Here is an 18,742-nt window from a genome sequence, read left to right as displayed (position 1 = left end):
TCCACTGGGGGTGGAACAGAAGTCAGAAAGTCCTCGATTCTGAGGCAGCTTCTCTCATTTTAGTTCAAAGCGTTCAGCATGCCCAAGTGCCATACTTTGGTGGTATCATTTCCTGAGCCCCACCAGTATCGTTTGTCTAGATTTTATAACTTCTCAGGGCACTGGGAAAAAGTTTTTGTCCACTCAAACCCAGTTTTCAGGTGTTCATTGTAGCACCTCCTGTTAGGTTTTAGGGGTTTTTTTTTGGTTTTTTAGAACTTAAAAAAATTATTTTTAATCATTTTGGTATGTGTATACTAGTTGAATAAATTTATAGGGTACATTTGATGTTTTGATATGGGCATACAACGTGAATTAATAAAATCAAGGCAATTGGGGTATCCATCACCTCAGGCATTGATTGTTTCTCTGTGTAAGGAACATTTTAATTCCACTATTTTAGCTATTTTAAAGTATACCCTAACATCATATTGATTATAGTCACTTTGTTGTGCTATTAAATGTGGGATTATAGTCACTTCGTTGCACTATCAAATATGGTCCAAAAATACTATCTAGCTGTATTTTTGCATCTGTTATCAGTTTCAGTTTTTGACTGCTTATGCTCTACACCTACATACAGATGTGCTTGATCCAGCCAGTCCTGGCTGACAGTCTGCATCCTTCTGGAGTAGTGGTCACCATGTGTATTCATAGATTAGTCTGATGTGCAGAATAGACATTACTGACTGTTTCCATCACTATTTTAGGCCTATTTTTGACCCACCAATCTCCTTTTTAAGAGTGAAATTGAGTCTAGTAGAACCCAAGGGCAACAACAAAAATTGGAGATTTAATAAATAAATGGTGTGAAAAATACATTAACCATGGTGAACTGTATCTTGTTAACTAAATGTTAAGACAATCTGATTAATATATCTGTAATAGAAGTAAGGTCCTGAAAAGGGTGAAATGTATTAAAAGCCTCCTATCTTGGGCTTCCAAAGTGCCTTTGTTCCAAGACAAAGGGGTTTGCCCCCCTGTCATTGTCCAGACAATGTGCAGAGACTAGGGGTAGGGCCACCAAGCATTATTATTAAAAGGCCACCAATTCTGGAGAACAGAGAGTAGACTGTTCTGCCACAGTTACGATTCTAATAATTTTTATCATGGGATACAAGGAAAAAAATCTGGAAAATTTTAACTTTATCTAAAAGAAGCATCAAAGACAGCTACTTGGGAAGCTGAGGCAAGAGAATTGCTTAAGCCCAAGAGTTTGAGTTTGCTGTGAGCTGTGATGCCACAGCAGTCCACGGAGGGCGACAAAGTAAGACTCCGTCTCAAAAAAAAAAAAAAATCAAAGAAAACAAAATAAAAGTAGCCTGTACACTAACGATGTAACAATACTTATTGCTTGTTATTACCTTCCCTGAAGTTTTTTTGTGACACCCATTCTCCCAATCAAGGTGAAATCTTAATTCACTAGGTGACTCACGCCTGTAATCTTAGCACTCTTGGAGGCTAGGCTAGCGGATCAATTGAGCTCATGAATGTTATGTGGGGAAAGAAAGTAGATTGAGCAAAGTAGGTCAGCTGTTCAGCTTCAACTTAGCTTCTCAGACTCCATTTTGTAGGGTGCTTTTATATGTATATGTATTTTTTTTTTTTTAGACAGTCTCACTTTGATGCCCTGGGTAGAGTGCCTGTCATCAAAGCTCACGGCAACCTCAAACTCCTGGGCTCAAGCAATCCTCTTGCCTCAGCCTCCCCAGTAGCTGGGACTACAGACATGTGCCACAACTCCCAGCTAATTTTTTTCTATTTTTCAGTAGTAGAGACAGAGTCTTGATCTTGCTCAGGCTGGTCTCGAATTCCTGAGCTCAGGTGATCCGCCAGCCTACCCTCCAAGAGTGCTAGGATTACAGGCGCGAGTCACCTAGCCTGGCCAGATTTCTTTTTTAAAGGTGGGAAAGAGGTTCTCAGATACATTGTAGTGACTGTTGCCCAACTCTGTGAATATACTAAAAACCACTAAACACATCAAATGCGTGAATCATGTGGCATGACTGTGTTCTACGAAATAAACAGCCAGACCTCTTCTGTCTGTCCTGCCACGTTCTTTGGGGCCTTTGAGTTGGAGTGTGCTCCATTGAGGCTAAGCCAATTGAGATCAGATCCAATCCTGTTTGTTTTCTAACAGTTAAACCTTTTTTCAATAGCAAGATGAGGGTGATAATCTCTATCTGGAAAGACTGTGATTTTTAAAAATACATATTAGGGTTAGCCATAGACAGTGTGTGACACACAGTGGATGCTCTGAAACACTACGCACACAGCAACGCACATATACGGGTGGCCATAAAGTTTGGGACTCTGTACTCATATTCACCCCAACCGGGAGCCTTGGGGAGGTTCTGAGAAGACCCGATCTGGAGGGCTGGTCTTATCCCTGATGTCAGCCCTCCGCCCAATCTCTCAGGCTCTGAGGCTGTGAGGTAACAAATAAACCCGCTAACCCTGGAGAAAGAGTCCGCATCCTGAGGCCCAGAAAAAGCAAGAAGTCATCATCAGGGTGTGATGAAGTCGCCCTAGTGACCATGGGGGAGAGGAGGAGCGTTGCCACGTAACTGCAAGGGGCCGCGAATCAAACCCGACCGACCGCCCGGGTGCCCCAGGGTCTCAACCGTTCCACGCAGCGCGCGGCAGCCAGAGCAATGCGCAGATCACTGCGCGCGGAGCCTTGAGGAGCCGCGCCGGGGGGCGGGGTGGACGGGACTTGCCGGGAAATGTAGTGTGTGCAGCTCCGCCCACGCCGCGCCGCGCCGCTGCTCTGCGGCCGTGCGTCTCACGCGACTACAAGTCCCATCAGGCCCGGTGAGGCAGTGTTCGCCAGTCTGTTGCAGGGAAGGGAGTGGGGCGAACATGGCCGAAGGTGGCTCCGGCCGCCCAACGTGCCACGGGATTCTTAGCAGGCAGGAGCCGGCCCCCAGCACTGGCGACTGCAACTTTCCAGAGTACGAGCTTCCCGACCTAAACACCCGCACTTTCCACGTGGGCGGCTTTGGGGAGTTATGGCGTGGCCGGCTTCGTGGGGCTGGGGACTTGTCGCTGAGGGAGTCCCCGGCGCCCGCTCTGCTCGGGCGAGGAGAGGTCTCTGACTCGGACCAAGAGGATGCCGCTGTGGCCCGGGATCTGGGCTGCAGCCTGGAGGCGGCCGCGGAGCTAAGGGCAGTGTGCGGGTGAGTGTGGGGCCGAGGGGCTCTTGCAGTTTGGGACCAGCTGGGGTGCAGCTTTGCCCCTGCTGTCCTCTGGAATTCATTCGTGGGCGGGCCTGTGGCTTAGACCTGGGGTGGCAGGATTGCCCTTTCCCTCGGCTGAAGCGAGAAGTCCTAGGACCTTGACTCACAATTTCTGCGAGTTGGAATAAAGGGACAAGACAGTTCCGTCAAAGGCTAGTTTTTCTATCCTTTAATTTTAACAGCGCTTAGTGAAGAAAAGCAATCAGGGTAACAGCGACTTGTACTTGCCATTGACAGGTACTTTGACGATGGAGGAACCTGAGTAATGGTGAGGCTGGAGGAGACTTAATGGGTGGAGTGTTAATAGTTGATTAACTGTGGTTTCTTGGATATGGTATTACTGAATTTTTTCCCAAAAGTGCCTTCTTTGGATTGAAAATATAAAAATAACTTTTAATAATCTCTTCTGCTACTTAACGCTCCTGGCTGCTTTCTTTTTTTTTTTTTTTTTGTAGAGACAGAGTCTCACTTTATGGCCCCTGGTAGAGTGCCGTGGCCTCACACAGGTCACAGCAACCTCCAACTCCTGGACTTAAGCAATTCTCTTGCCTCAGCCTCCCGAGTAGCTGGGACTACAGGCGCCCGCCACAACACCCGGCTATTTTTTGGTTGCAGTTTGGCCGGGGCCGGGTTTGAACCCGCCACCCTCGGTATATGGGGCCGGCGCCTTACTGACTGAGCCACAGGCGCCGCCCCCCTGGCTGCTTTCATCTGCCCTATAACCTTTTTATCACAAAATATCAGCACAGAATTCATTGTCTTTGAGTTCTGGCCTCCTCTTAGTCGCCTGCTGGACTTTACCTGATGAAATTATTTAGAGATGTATTTAAAACACAATTCTGACTCGCTCTGGACAAGATACACGATCAACCTTAAAGTATTGCTTTCCCTTTTTGTTTTAGCCTTGATAAACTGAAATGCTTTGAGGAAGGCGAGGACCCAGAAGTCATCCCAGAGGATACTGACCTGGTGACTTTGGGGTATGGAGGACTGTGCATTTGTTGTGTGTTATTTGTTTAAACATTTTTTAGTACACTGTGTTCAGAAAAATTGAAAACAGAGTATTATTATCCACATACCTACTCCTCAAATTCAACAACTGTTAACATATGACCATATTTGCTTAGCTATATGTGTCGAAGTTGCCTGCTGTGTGTCTTTGCTTATACCATTTAATAAGTTGCAGACATCATAATTTACCCCTAAATATATCAGCATAGAGCTCCTATATATCTACCAAATATCATTCTCCTATGTAATTAGCATGGAATTAATAAACCTAAGAAAATTAACAATAAAGTCTAATATCCATTTTATATTCAAATATGTGTTTATTTTTAATATGTTTTACAAATTAATCTACTTAACGTTTGGGGTGCAACCAAAATGCTTTGATAGTGTTTCTTGAACCATCTGATAAAGGACCAGATTTTAACATTTTTAATCTTTGACAGATGCATACTTTTGTAAAAATACCATAAAAGACAAATACTTAAGAAGTGACATTTTAAAACACAATATGAGTTCAAATTTTTTGTTGTTAAATTCAACAGACATAAAATTATTAACAGCTTATAATGAAAGTTTCTAAACACTTTAATTTTCTGTGCAGATTACATAATGTATAGCTCACAAATCAGTTCCAGTTTGCCTTTCACACTGAGAAACACTGCTCCATGATAATGCTATAGAAAAATTGTGCATATTATGATGAAATTTACAATTTCACCATATTTCACACCACCTCACCTTGTTATGTTATTCTTGATCCTAGCCTTTCTATTATTCCTCTCAAATACTTGGGTAGTTATTTCCACTCTCCTTGGTTTTTGTTTTAACTGCCAAATCTGTTCCCCTGATCCTCATTGCTAACATTTACTTTAGCAACACTTGGAGTGCTATGAAAAGCTTCCATTTTTTCTTAGTACAGCTTTTCACCTGATTTATCTGTTATGCTACCCGAGTATGCTATTTTGCTTTGTCAAAGACTACATCTCCTCTACGGAAAAATTTCAAATTCTTAGCTAGACTTTTGAAGCCTTCCACATTTATCCCAAATCTGCCTTTCCAGATTCATTTCAACCATTTTGTCTTTCAAATGGTTCAGGATGCACTTGGCCTTTCTTCCATTTGAAGCCTGCTAGATTCCTTAGGAAATAGCTGCATTTTATTGCCTTGAATGCTAACATTTCTGAAGTCCTTGAAGACTCATTGAGAATCCAAACTGCCCTTAAGCCTACTATATTGCCAGCTCCAATTGGTGATCTTGTATTGTTGATTGATTAAGTTGCATTTGTCTGAAATACATGTGTGATTGTTACCACTTCCTTATAACCTTTTGAGGGCCCTTAGGCTAAAGTCCTGAGTCTTCAAGTGGCTCATAAACGCCTTTATAGACTGGACCTTGAGGATCTTTTTGTTTGTCTCTGCAGTGTTCCTGCCATGCTGCACTGTGTTTCATTTCCTGAATGTGCTTTCTGACTCCAAGCCTTTGCTTAAAACATTCATTCTTCTTTATCCCTGTGGCCTTGCTCACTTATCCTTAAAGTCATAACTAAAGGACTAAGGACTCCATTTAGATCCCTTTGTATGCTCATGTAACACCTCATATGTCCCTATGGAAATACTCATCATGCTTATATATACTTGTTTAATTTTTCTTTTTTTTTTTCTTCCTTTTTTTTTTTTTTTTTTTTGTAGAGACAGAGTCTCACATACCACCCTCAGGTAGAGTGCCGTGGCATCACACAGCTCACAGCAACCTCTAACTCTTGGGCTTACGTGATTCTCTTGCCTCAGCCTCCCGAGCAGCTGGGACTACAGGCGCCTGCCACAACGCCCGGCTATTTTTTTTGTTGCAATTTGGCCGGGGCTGGGTTTGAACCCGCCACCCTCGGCATATGGGGCCGGCGCCCTACTCACTGAGCCACAGGCGCCGCCCAACTTGTTTAATTTTTCTACCATCTTAGCTACCCTTACAAGCTTCATAAGCCCTATCACACTGCTATATTCCAGTTTCTAGAACAGCAGCACCTAATAGTCAATAATTATATTCGTAGAATGAGTGGAATAAATGAAGCTGTCAAAACTCAGAAATGACTTTTAGAGATACAGTGAAAAAAGAAGGCTGATAATCATAAGCAAAGCAGACTTTTTGCTATAGCTAAACATATTTATTAAGTGGCTTATAAAGATTTTATTAAAGCATGTGGAATAGTAGGTTTTTTTTTTTTGTTTTTTTTTTTTTTGTTTTTGACTGTCCTTTGAGCCACAGGTGCTGCCCTGGAATAGTAATTTTAAGATTACAGAACACATTGCTTTTTCCCTGTGTGCTTTCCATTACTAGGTCAAGTAGATTTTGTTGATTGCCATCTGGTCCCTCCAAACATAGGATGTGGGGAAAGATTTATATGTGTAATGTTAAGAGTTAATGTAGCATGCCTCTGCTGGAATTGTTTCAATGTACTATATAACTTATTAACCTTAATGGTCCTGCAAAAAAATTAGATTTGTGGCAAAAACCTAAATATATCTATGCTTTCTCTTTCTCTAAAGTTTCTTTTTTCTTTTCTTTTTTCCCCCAAGTCAGCCCAACTTATTTTCTTCTTTTTTTTTTTAAATTTTTTTAAATTTATTTATTTTTATTAAATCATAGCTGTGTACATTAGTGCAATCAAGGGGTACAATGTGCTGGTTTCATATACAATCTGAAATATTCTCATCAGTCTGTTCAACGTAGCCTTCATGGCGTTTTCTTAGTTATTATACGTAGACATTTGTATTCTGCATTTAGTAAGTTTCGCCTGTACCCATTCTAAGATGCACCATAGGTGTGGCCCCACCCACAACTCTCCCTCCACCCTAACCTCCCCCTCCCTTCCCCTTCCTTGGCCCTTTCCCCATAGTCTTGTGCTATAGTTGGGTTATAGCCTTCATTTGAAAGCTATAATTTAGCTTCATAGTAGCGCTGAGTATATTGGATACTTTTTCTTCCTTTCCTGAGATACTTTGCTAAGAATATGTTTAAGCTCCATCCATGTAAACATGAAAGAGGTAAACTCTCCATCTTTCTTTAAGGCTGCATACTATTCCATAGTATACATGTACCACAATTTGCTAGTCCATTCGTGGGTCGATGGGCACTTGGGCTTTTTCCATGACTTAGAAATTATGAATTGGGCTACCATAAACATTCTGGTACAGATGTCTTTGTTCTATTGTGATTTTGGTCTTCTGGGTATAAAGGAATTATAGGATCGAATGGCAGATCTATTTTTAGGTCTCTAAGTATTCTCCAAACATCCTTCCAGAAGGAACGTATTAGTGTGCATTCCCACAAGCAGTGTAGAAGTATGCCCTTTTCTCCACATCCACGCCAACATCTCTGGTTTTGGGACTTTGTTATGTGGGTTACTCTTACTGGGGTTAGGTGATATCTCAAAGTAGTTTTGATTTGCATTTCTCTGATGATTAAGGATGATGAGCTTTTTTTCATGTGTTTGTAGATCGTGCGTCTGTCTTCTTTAGAGAAGTTTCTCTTCAAGTTCCTTGCCCACCCTGAGATGGGATCACGTGTTCTTTTCTTGCTAATACATTTCAGTTCTCTGTGGATTCTGGTTATTAAACCTTTATCGGAGGTATAACCTGCAAATATTTTCTCCCATTCTGAGGGCTGTCTGCTTGCTTTACTTACAATGTTCTTGGCTGTGCAGAAGCTTTTTAGTTTGATCAGGTCCCAGTAGTGTATTTTTGATAAAGCTTCAATTGCCTGGGGAGTCTTCCTCATAAAATATTCACCCAGGCCGATTCCTTCAAGAGTTTTCCCTGTACTTTCTTCAAGTATTTTTATAGTTTCATGTCTTAAGTTTAAACCTTTTATCCAGTGAGAGTCTATCTTAGTTAATGGTGAAAGGTGTGGGTCCAGTTTCAGTCTTTTACAGATTGTCAGCCAGTTCACCCAGTACCATTTGTTAAATAGGGGATCTTTTCCCCACTGAATGTTTTTCATTGGCTTGTCAAATATCAAATAACGGTAAGTAGCTGGATTCATCTCTTGGTTCTCTATTCTGTTCCAGACATCTACTTCTCTGTTTTTGTGCCAATACCATACTGTTTTGATCACTATCAATTTATAGTACAGTCTCAGGTCTGGTAGCCTGATTCCTCCTGCTGTGTTTTTACTGCTGAGTAATGTTTTGGCTATTCGAGGTTTTTTTCTGATTCCATATAAAACGAAGTATTATTTTTTCAAGATCTTTAAAATATGACAATGGAGCTTTAATAGGAATTGCATTAAAATTATATATTGCTTTGGGTAGTATAGACATTTTAACAATGTTGATTCTTCCCAGCCATGAGCATGGTATGTTTTTCCATTTGTTAACATCTTCAGCTATTTCTTTTCTTAAAGTTTCATAGTTCTCTTTGTAGAGATCTTTCACGTCCTTTGTTAGGTATACTCCCAAATATTTCTTATTTGGCACTACTGTGAAAGGAATAGAGTCCTTGACTGTTTTTTTGGCTTGGTTATTGTTGGTATACATAAAGGCTACAGATTTATGGGTGTTGATTTTGTAGCCTGAGACATTGCTGTACTCCTTGGTCACTTCTAAAAGTTTTGTAGTAGAATCCCTAGTGTTTTCCAGATATACGATCATATCGTCTGTGAAGAGTGAAAGTTTGATCTCTTCTGACCCTATGATACCCTTGATCGCCTTTTCTTCCCTAATTGCAATGGCTGAAACTTCCATTACCATGTTAAAGAGCAATGGAGACAATGGGCAACCTTGCCTGGTTTCTGATCTAAGTGGAAATGATTTCAATTTAACTCCATTGAATAAGATATTGGCTGTGGGTTTGCTGTAGATGGCCTCTTATTAGTTTAAGAAATATCCCTTAAGTGTTCTGATCATGAAGGGATGCTGGATATTATCAAAACTTTTCCTGCATCAATTGAAAGAATCATATGGTCCTTATTTTTTAGTTTGTTTATGTGCTGAATTACATTTACAGATTTACGTATATTGAACCAGCCTTGAAACTCTGAGATAAATCCCACTTGGTTGTGGTGTATAATTTTTTTGATTTTGGATTCTGTTTGTTAGGATCTTATTGAGTATTTTAGCATCAATATTTATTAGTGATATTGGTCTATAATTTTTTTTTTCTTGTTGGGTCTTTCCCTGGTTTGGGGATCAAGGTGATGTTTGCTTCATAGAATGTGTTGGGTAATATTCCTTCCTTTTCTATATTTTGGAAGAGGTTTAGTAATATAGGTACTAGTTCTTCTTTAAAGGTTTGGTAGAATTCTGACGTAAAGCCATCTGGTCCTGGGCTTTTCATTTTAGAGAGATTTTGTATAGTTGATGCTATTTCAGAACTTGATATAGGCCTGTTCAACATTTCCACTTCATTCTGGCTAAGTCTTGGTAGGTGGTATACTTCCAGGTATTGGTCGATTTCTTTCAGATTTTCATATTTCTGAGAATAAAGTTTTTGTAGTATTCGTTAAGGATTTTTTGAATTTCTCAGGCGTCTGTTGTTATTTCATCATTACCATTTCTGATTGATGAAATTAGAGATTTTACTCTTTTTTTCCTGGTTAGGTTGGCCAAAGGTTTATCTATTTTATTGATCTTTTCAAAAAACCAACTTTTGGATTTATTGATCTGGTGTATAATTCTTTTGTTTTCAATTTCATTTAATTCTGCTCTAATTTGGGTTATTTCTTTTCTTCTGCTGGGTTTGGGGTTGGAATGTTCTTCCGTTTCCAGTTGCTTGAGATGTCCCATTAAGTTATTAATTTCCTCTCTTTCCGTTTTCTTGAGGAAGGCTTGCAGTGCTTAAATTTCCCTCTTAGGACTGCCTTTGCAGTATCCCAGAGGTTCTGATAATTTGTGTCTTCCTTGTTGTTTTGTTCCAAAAATTTGGTGATTTCCTTCTTAATCTCATTTGTAACCCATCTGTCCTTCAGCATAAGGTTGTTTAGCTTCCATGTTTTTGTATGGGTATGCAGGTTCCTGTTGTTACTGAATTCAACTTTTATTCCATGATGGTCTGAGAAGATGCAAGGAATAATTTCTGTATTTTTTTTAATTTGCTGAGGTTAGAGTTGTGGCCCAGGATGTGGTCGATTTTGGAGTATGTTCTGTGGGGTGATGAGAAGAATGTGTATTCGGTTTTGTTGGGATGAAATGTTCTGTAGATGTCTGTTACGTTCAGATGTTGAATGGTTAAGTTTAAATCTAAAATTTCTTTGCTTAGCTTCTTTTTGGAGAATATATCCAGCACTGCTAAAGGGGTGTTAAAAATCTCTAACTACTATGGAACTGGAGGAAATCAAGTTGCTCATGTCTGTTAGAGTTTCTCTTATAAACTGAGGTGTGTTCTGGTTGGGTGCATAAATATTAATAATTGAGATCTCATCATATTGAGTATTACCTTTAACAAATATGAAGTGTTCATCCTTTTCCTTCCTTATTTTGGTTCGTTTAAAGCCTATTGCTTCTGCGAATACGATTGCAACGCCTGGTTTTTTCTGCTTTACATTTACCTGGAGTATAGATTACCATCCCTTCAACTTGAGTCTATATTTATCTTTTAATGTACGATGTGATTCTTGTATGCAGCAGATATCTGGGTTGAGTTTTTGTATTCCAAACAATCCAACCAACCTGGATTTAACCTGGGCAATTTAAACCATTCACATTAATTGAGAATATAGATAAGCCTTTTGAGAGTCCAGTGGACATTTTTAATCCTTTTGCGACTGTGGAAGTTGGAATTTGATCAAAATTTTCTGGATGGGTTTACTTTTGTGGTGGAGGATTACGCTGGTCTTTATGGAGGATAGGTCTGAGAATATCCTGGAGAGCTGGTTTGGTTATGGCAAATTTCTTCAACATGTGAATGTCATTGAAGTATTTAATTTCTCCATCATAAATGAAACTCAGTTTAGCTGGGTACAGGATCCTGGGTTGAAAGTTATTTTGTTTTAGGAGATTAAAAGTCGATGACCATCCTCTTCTAGCTTGAAAGGTTTCAGCAGAGAGATCTGCAGTTATTCTAATATTCTTGCCCTTGTACGTGATGGTTTTCTTTTGTCTGGCTGCTTTTAGAATTTTCTCCTTCATATTAACTTTAGTGAAGTTGATTATGATGTGTCTGGGGGATGTCTTATTCTGGTTGAGTTGTGCTGGAGTTCTGAAACTGTCTGGTATCTGATTTTCGGAATCTCTTGGCATGTCTGGAAAGTTCTTCATAATCTCATGGAGAGGAGACTCTGTGCCTTGTGAAGCCACTTTGTTGCTTTTAGGGATCCTTATAAGACGAATATTGATTTTCTTTGAATTATCCCAGAGCTGGCTGAGAGACCGATCTGTTTTTGCCCTCCATTTCTCTTCCTTTTTGTGAGTTAGGGAGTGTTCGAAAGGTTTGTCTTCAGTGTCAGAAAGTATTTCTTCTGCTTGCCCCATTCTGTTACTGAGGGATTTTACTGTGTTTTTCAGATCTTTGAGTGCTGTAACTTCTTGTCTCAATGTGTCAAAATCTTTGGTCATTTGGTCTTTGAATTCGTTGAATTCTTGACGTATCTTTTGGGTTACTGCTTGGAATTCTAATTTGAGCTTATTTGCTATCCAGATTCTGAATTCGATTTCTGACATCTCAGCTATTTGTTTGTGCATGGGATCTTGTGCTGTGTCTACCCCATTGATACTTGGGGGAGTTGATCTACTCTGATTATTCAAATTCCCGGAGTTTTTCTGTTGATTTCGCCTCATGATTGTTTTTCACCATTGCCTCTGGCCGTCCTCAGAGTTGGGGAGGTGTCTCTCCAAGATTAGACCCCAGTGGGATCACTCTATTATTGCTGGATCTTTGTAGGGAGTGACCCTGTGTAGTTCCTCTGGGGCTACCCCAGCCAGGGAGTTCTGGTTGCGGAATCAGCTCCAGAGTGTGACATACCTGGATCCAGCAACACGGCGGGAGGTTGTGCACATGGTCCTGGGAGTGCCTGGCGCCCAGTGACTTTGGCCCAGAGAGCCCAAGGCTCCAGCAGTCTCTGGCCAGGAAAAGGGCACTGCCCAGAGGCAGGGAGGGCTCTGGAGGCCACGTGGCTACCAGAGTCCCTGGCCGGACGAGTGGGCCAGTGTGGAGGCAGGGAGGGTACAGGACAGAGGATGCAGGGTTGCGCTTCTCCCGCAGTTCCGGGCATGGTGGGTGGGTGCCAGTCGCGGGTTGGGGATCTCGGCACAGCTCTTATGGAGGTTCTGGCAGCGCCAAGCCCAGGAGTTTGAGGTTGCTATGAGCTGTGACGCCACGGCACTCTACCCAGGGCAACAGCCCGAGGCCCCAGTGTGCCAAAACTAGTCTCACTCTGCCCCTGTGGTTTAAGGCTGTAAGGCAGCTCAGTCCCTGCCTTTAGGCTGCTCAGTCACTAGGTTACTAGCTCCTGCCCTGTCCTTGCTCTGCGACCCTGAGGGCGGACCTTGCCAGGGCAGTTTTCTCATATGGCTCCCTGCGGTCCACAGCTGAACACTATTAGCTCCGTCCGGCTCAGTCTGGGGCCCTAGACAATGCCCAAAGTTCTCTGTAGTCCTGCTCAAGCTCTCCCCAAGGCAGTTCAACTGAGTGCCAAGTCCAAAAACACCAAAACAGTTCACAGGTAAGACCTTTCTGGTTTGCAGTCTCACTGCTGCTTATACTACGGCTGCCAGCGGGATTAGGTCGATCGAACACAAGCAGTCACTTGCCAATTTTCCACTGTTTTCGTCCTCCTCTTGGGGTCCAGAGGTCCCTTGCTGGCTCCCTGTATCTCAAAGCGATGATTGTAGGCAGATCCCACCATCCAGAGATGCCTGGAGTCTTATTTCCCAGACTCACCGTGCCCAGTTGCAGGCAAGCTGTTACCTGGCTGCCATCTTGCTCCACCTCCTAGCCCAACTTCAAGTTGCTTTTTTCTGAGGCAGCGCCTGTAGCTCAGGGAATAGGGCGCTGGCGCCATATACCAAGGGTGGCAGGTTCGAACGTGGCCCCTGGCCAAACTGCAACAAAAAAAAGCCAGGCATTGTGGCGGGTTCTGTAGTCCCAGCTACTTGGGAGGCTGAGCAAGAGAATTGCCTAAGCCCAAGAGCTGGAGGTTGCCATGAGCCGTGATGGCACAGCACTCTACCGCAGGTGACAAAATAAGACTGTCTTCCAAAAAAAATAAAAATAAAGAAAGTTCCTTTTTTCTTTCTTAACATAAAAATAAAAACAAAACCTGAGCACACGATCCCTTTATTATGGCATAAAATAAATAAATTTCTAGCACTATTTCTTTCCCCTGTCTAATGAAGGAACTCCTTAACTCAATTTATGCATATAAGAGAAAAAAAGGTAATTGATAGAGATTGATTTTCTTTGATACATGCTACTAGTCTATAGTAAGCTAAATAACTTGCCTTTAGTACTTTTGAAATTTTGATTTTAATTCCTAGAAGTAGGAGAGAGAATTTTTTTTTTTTTTTTTTTTTTTGGTTTTTGGCCGGGGCTGGGTTTGAACCTGCCACCTCCAGCATATGGGACCGGTGCCCTACTCCTTGAGCCACAGGCACTGCCCGAGAGAGAATTTTTATTGCATGGGTACTTGGACATGTCATCTCCAAATCTTCATCATCATTACTTTGAATGTAATAGTAATCTCTGTTAGATTATTCTGCCTATCCTCCTCACTTTTGTGTTCAAGAAAACAATGTTTAAGGCAGCGCCTGTGGCTCAAAGGAATAGGGCGCCAGCCCCATATGCCGGAGGTGGCGGGTTCAAACCCAGCCCCGGCCAAAAAGTGCAAAAAAAAAAAAAACAAAAAAGAAAGCAATGTTCACTGGTCCAGTACTTAGGATGAAAAGGGGAAGCTTAAGATTACTGCAAGTAAAAGATGACTACAAAATTGGAGGACTCACCATTCTAAAACAGCCACAAACAATTTAAGAAAATGCAAACAATTGTAATATGTGTGGGCTTTGCTAGAATGACTTTAAACTGGGGAATCTTTAAACTACCAACCTTGTCCTTCTAAGTATAAAAACAAATGAGGAAATAAAATCCAAAGAAAACATACTGCAGAAAATCACCGAACAACTGTTTATGCAAATCACCCCCCCCACAAGCAACCAAGAATTAGAAGGAAATCTGTAAGTCTGCATTGCAAACAGAATTGAATATACTCAAGCATTTGAGACCCTCTGGATTAGAAAGTTTAAAACTAAGAATGAAAATGAAGAAAAAGGGAGAAATGAATAAAGAATGAAGTGCAGGCAATTAATGGAAGAAAAAGTTATCTCATAAGCAAATAAATTATGAGATACCCAAAGGAAAATAGACTCAAATAAAAATTTAATAAGGTGCAATGAAGAAAGTTATGGAAACAACCAAGATTATTGAAATTAAGAAAAAAGTAAAATGGGTCACAGAATGTATTAGGAAAGTAAAACAGGCAGAGAAGACATAGTATTTAAATTATCGGTGTTTCTGAAGAAGAAAAACAAAGCATGGAACAGAAGTGATATTTAAAAACATAAGAAAAATCTTCAGAAATGGAATAAAACCAAAATTGACAAACTGAAAAGTCTTACAGGCAACCTGTAAAAATTGACCATAATTATCAACTCTGCGATCTTAGTAAAACTATTAGATTTAAGAGAGAAAATCATCAATTCTTCCAGGCGAAAAGAACCCATAACTTACAGAAGCAAAGGCACACTTAACAAAAAGCATCAGAAGTTGGGCAACACCTGTGGCTCAAGGAGTAGGGTGCCAGCCCCATATACCGGGAGTGGCGAGTTCAAGCCCAGCCCCTGCAAAAAAAAAAGCATCAGCTATTGCAAAACTGACAAAGCAAGGCAATAATGAAGTGGCATCTTTTTTAAAACTAAAGGCAATGTGAACTATGGATTTTATATCCAACTGAGATATCCTTTACATAGTTAGGCTATAGAAAACGTTTCCAACATGTAAGAACTTGGATAATTTCTGTATCCAGCAGCCACTTTTGAGGAATATACTAGAGGTTGAGCTTCATGCAACCAGTCGATGACTATGAAATTTTCACCCAAAGGTTTAATAAAATGAGAGAATCAGGGTGGAAGACTAATGTCTAATTATTACATATTGTAACAAAGTACAATATTGCAACTAAAAGATGGCAGGAGAAAAGAGGATAATGTATGGGCAAGTGGGCACTTAAAAAGAATACCGAGGCACCTGTGGCTCAGTGAGTAGGGCGCCGACCCCATATACCGAAGGTGGTGGGTTCAAACCCAGCCCCGGCCAAACTGCAACAAAAAATAGCCGGGCGTTGTGGCGGGCGCCTCTGGTCTTGGCTACTAGGGGAGGCTGAGGCAAGAGAATCGCCTAAGCCCAGGAGCTGGAGGTTGCTGTGAGCTGTGATGGTACAGTACTCTACGAAGGGCAATAAAGTGAGACTGTCTCTACAAAAAGAAAAACAAAACAAAACACCCAAGGAGGAAAGAACCTAACAAACCAGAAGCAAAAAATGAAATAAGAAAATGAGTAACCGAGGGTATTTTAAAAATCTAAGTGCAAAGGTAATCAGAACAAAAATAGAAACACCATCCTTACTCCCCAATTGCTAAAACATAAATGGCTGGGCACCGTCGCTTAGGCCTGTAATCATAGCACTCTGGGAGGCCGAGTTAGGTGGATTGCTTGAGCTCAGGAGTTTGAGACCAGCCTGAGCAAAAGCAAGAGTCCATCTCTACTAAAGACAGAAAAATTAGCTGGGCATTGTGGCAGGTACCTGTAGCCCCAGCTACTTGGGAAACTAAGGCAAGAGGATCACTTGAGCCCAAGAATTTGAGGTTGCTGTGAGCTATGATGACACTACAGCACTCAACCCTGGGTAACAGAGTGAGATCGTCTAAAAAAAAAAAAGTACATCTTAATAATGAAAAAAAGGTAATGTTGTATAATGGAGACTATTTGGCATATTTACAAAAATTTGTAAATATTTATAAATTACATATTTGTAAAACATTAACATTCATAAAATAGAAATAGTACAAGTAACACTGTAGTTACAAGGTAATAAACCTAGGATTTACTAACACAAATAGAAATCAGAAAGATCCTTCACCCGGAAATTTTTTTTTTTTTTTGTGGTTTTTGGCCGGGGCTAGGTTTGAACCTGCCACCTCCAGCATATGGGACCGTCGCCCACCTGGAAATTTTAAAGCTTCTTTTTAAAGAATAATTTCTGGGTGAAAGGTGAAATGCATGCTGAAATTACAGAATTTTTAAGAAATGCTATTGAAAAATACCACATAGCAGAATACGTGTATTTGTTTTCTAATTTTTAAAAACTTTATTCAAATTAATATGAGGTTACAATACTTAGGTTACATTGTTCTCACTACCAGGGTAAAGGTCCATTTGTAGAAGAGCCCCTCACCCAAGGGGTGTGTTATGCACCCTCACAATGTGCACATTAGATGAGATCCCACCTCATGCCCTTCCTCCTTCTGCCATGCGTCCTCTTCCTTTCCCCCGGCACTTCCCTTAGAACAGATGTATTTGGAGGAGTTACTAGAAGAAACCAGTGCAAGAAACATCTATCAATAAAAGTGAGAGTAAAGATAAGTGGATTAGATTTCCATTTCAGAAAACAAGCAACAAAGTAAACCAAAAGAATTAGAAAGTAACAATAAAAAAAAAGAAAATTAGAAAGTAAGATAAAAATATTAGGAAGGAAATAAAAACAGAAATTAATGAAGAAAAGAATAGGAAAACAATACTTGTGATTAATAAAATAATTGCTTTTTGAAATAACAAACCATTAACTAACTTCGTTAAGAAGATAAGAGAGCGGGGCTCAGTGGCTCACGCCTGTAATCCTAGCACTTTGGGAGGTCACACAGGTGGGTTGCCTGAGCTCACAGGTTAGAGACCAGCCTGAGCCAGAGCAAGATCTCATCTCTAAAAATAGGCGGGTGCCTATAGTCCCAGCTACTTGGGAGGCTGAGTCAAGAGAATCACTTGAGCCCCAGAGTTTGAGGTTGCTGTGAGCTATGACAACACAGCACTCTTCCAAGGGTGAGAAAGTGAGACTCTGTCTCAAAAAAAAAAAAAAAGAGAAACAGCATAACCTACAAAATGAGGGAGGAATCACCCTTACAACGAAATTTAAAAATTGTAAGAGTACTTTGTAGCACTTTTTTCAAGGGTTACCAAACTAGCCCACAGGCTTGCTGGTTGTTTTAGTATGCAAAGTTATACAACCATGCCCATTTATTGAGATATTGTTTGTGGCCACTTTAGTACTCTAATGGAAGGTTGAGTAGTTGTAAGACAGGTCATCTGGCCTATAACCTAAAATATTTACTATCTGGCCCTTTAAAGAAAAGCTTGCTAATGTCTGTTCTACACAAATTATGTGTAATTGGAAAATATTGGATAGAGTTGAGTGATTTCTTTACACAAATTTGAAAACCTAATTGAAATGGAAAATGTCCTAGGGAAAAAGAGATTACTGAAATTAAGCATAATAGAGTTAAATAACTTAAAACAGTTTCTGATGAAAAACAGAAAATTATTTAAGAAACTATCCGAATAAAGCTCCAAGTCCAGATGGTTTCGTTAAATAGAAGAATTCTACTTAACGTTGAAAGACTAGATAGTCCAGTGCTCCAAAGCCTTGAAAGAAGAAAAACTTCTCAAGTATTTTTACAAAACAAATGTGACATTGCTGTTTAATGTAGATGATGACAATACAAAGAAAGAAAACTTGATACTGGTATTAATCAAAATATTAGCAAAAAATCCACATATTAAGAAGATATTATATCGTTATAAATTGGAATTTGTTCCAGGAATGGAAGGTTGGTTCAATATGAAGACATCTGTTAATATCATATACCATATTGATAAATCTAAGACATAGCTTATTTGATTATTTTCAGAGATGCTGAGAAAGTCTTAAACACCTATTCATGATGAAATACACTGAGGAAATAGGAATTGGAGGGATATTATTCCAACATGATAAAATACATGTAGCCTAGTTGGAAGATTAGTATCTTATTTAATAGAGAAGCAGTACAGGCATTTTCTGCTGAGACCTGGAACAAGGCAAGCATGTCCATTTTCTCCACTGCTTTGCAGCACTAGCTGCAGAGGTATTAGCTGTGCAGTTTGACAAGAGATATTAATTGCAGGCTGTGCAGTTTGACAAGAGATATTAATTGCAGGTGTAAGAGTAAGTAAAGAACAAAAATTTCCTTTATTTTCAAGTGATACAATAGTATCCATGGAAAATCCCACAGAAATCAATGCTAAAACTGACTCAAACAAAAAAAGAATTTCTTGAAATAGCGGTGTACAAAATTGATATTTAGAAATCAATAGCATGGGTGGTGCCTGTGGCTCAAAGGAGTAAGACGCCAGCCGCATATGCCAGAGGTGGCAGGTTA

The 18,742-nt window shown here is 40.4% G+C and overlaps 1 protein-coding gene across 6 annotated transcripts in view; it reads left to right on the top strand.

Moving 5' to 3' along the window:
- The first annotated feature begins 2,869 nt into the window (after positions 1–2,869).
- Positions 2,870–18,742, top strand: part of SNAPC3 (small nuclear RNA activating complex polypeptide 3) — a 65,223-nt gene continuing 49,350 nt past the window's right edge. For 5 of the 6 annotated variants that reach the window (XR_008376173.1, XR_008376176.1, XR_008376168.1 and 2 more), the window contains exons 1-2: positions 2,870–3,218; positions 4,181–4,258. Coding sequence is in view for 1 of the 6 variants with exons in the window: in XM_053572143.1 (XP_053428118.1) it covers positions 2,902–3,218; positions 4,181–4,258 (395 nt within the window). In the remaining 5 variants the exon portion in view is untranslated. The remainder of the gene's footprint in view (positions 3,219–4,180; positions 4,259–18,742) is intronic. The other variant, XR_008376174.1, reaches the window with a different exon arrangement.

The sequence above is a fragment of the Nycticebus coucang genome, chromosome 2 (genome assembly GCF_027406575.1).
Source record: "Nycticebus coucang isolate mNycCou1 chromosome 2, mNycCou1.pri, whole genome shotgun sequence".
NCBI lineage: Eukaryota > Metazoa > Chordata > Mammalia > Primates > Lorisidae > Nycticebus > Nycticebus coucang.
The sequence above is the reverse complement of the archived record's forward strand: the minus strand, read 5'-3'. Positions and strand labels throughout refer to the sequence as shown.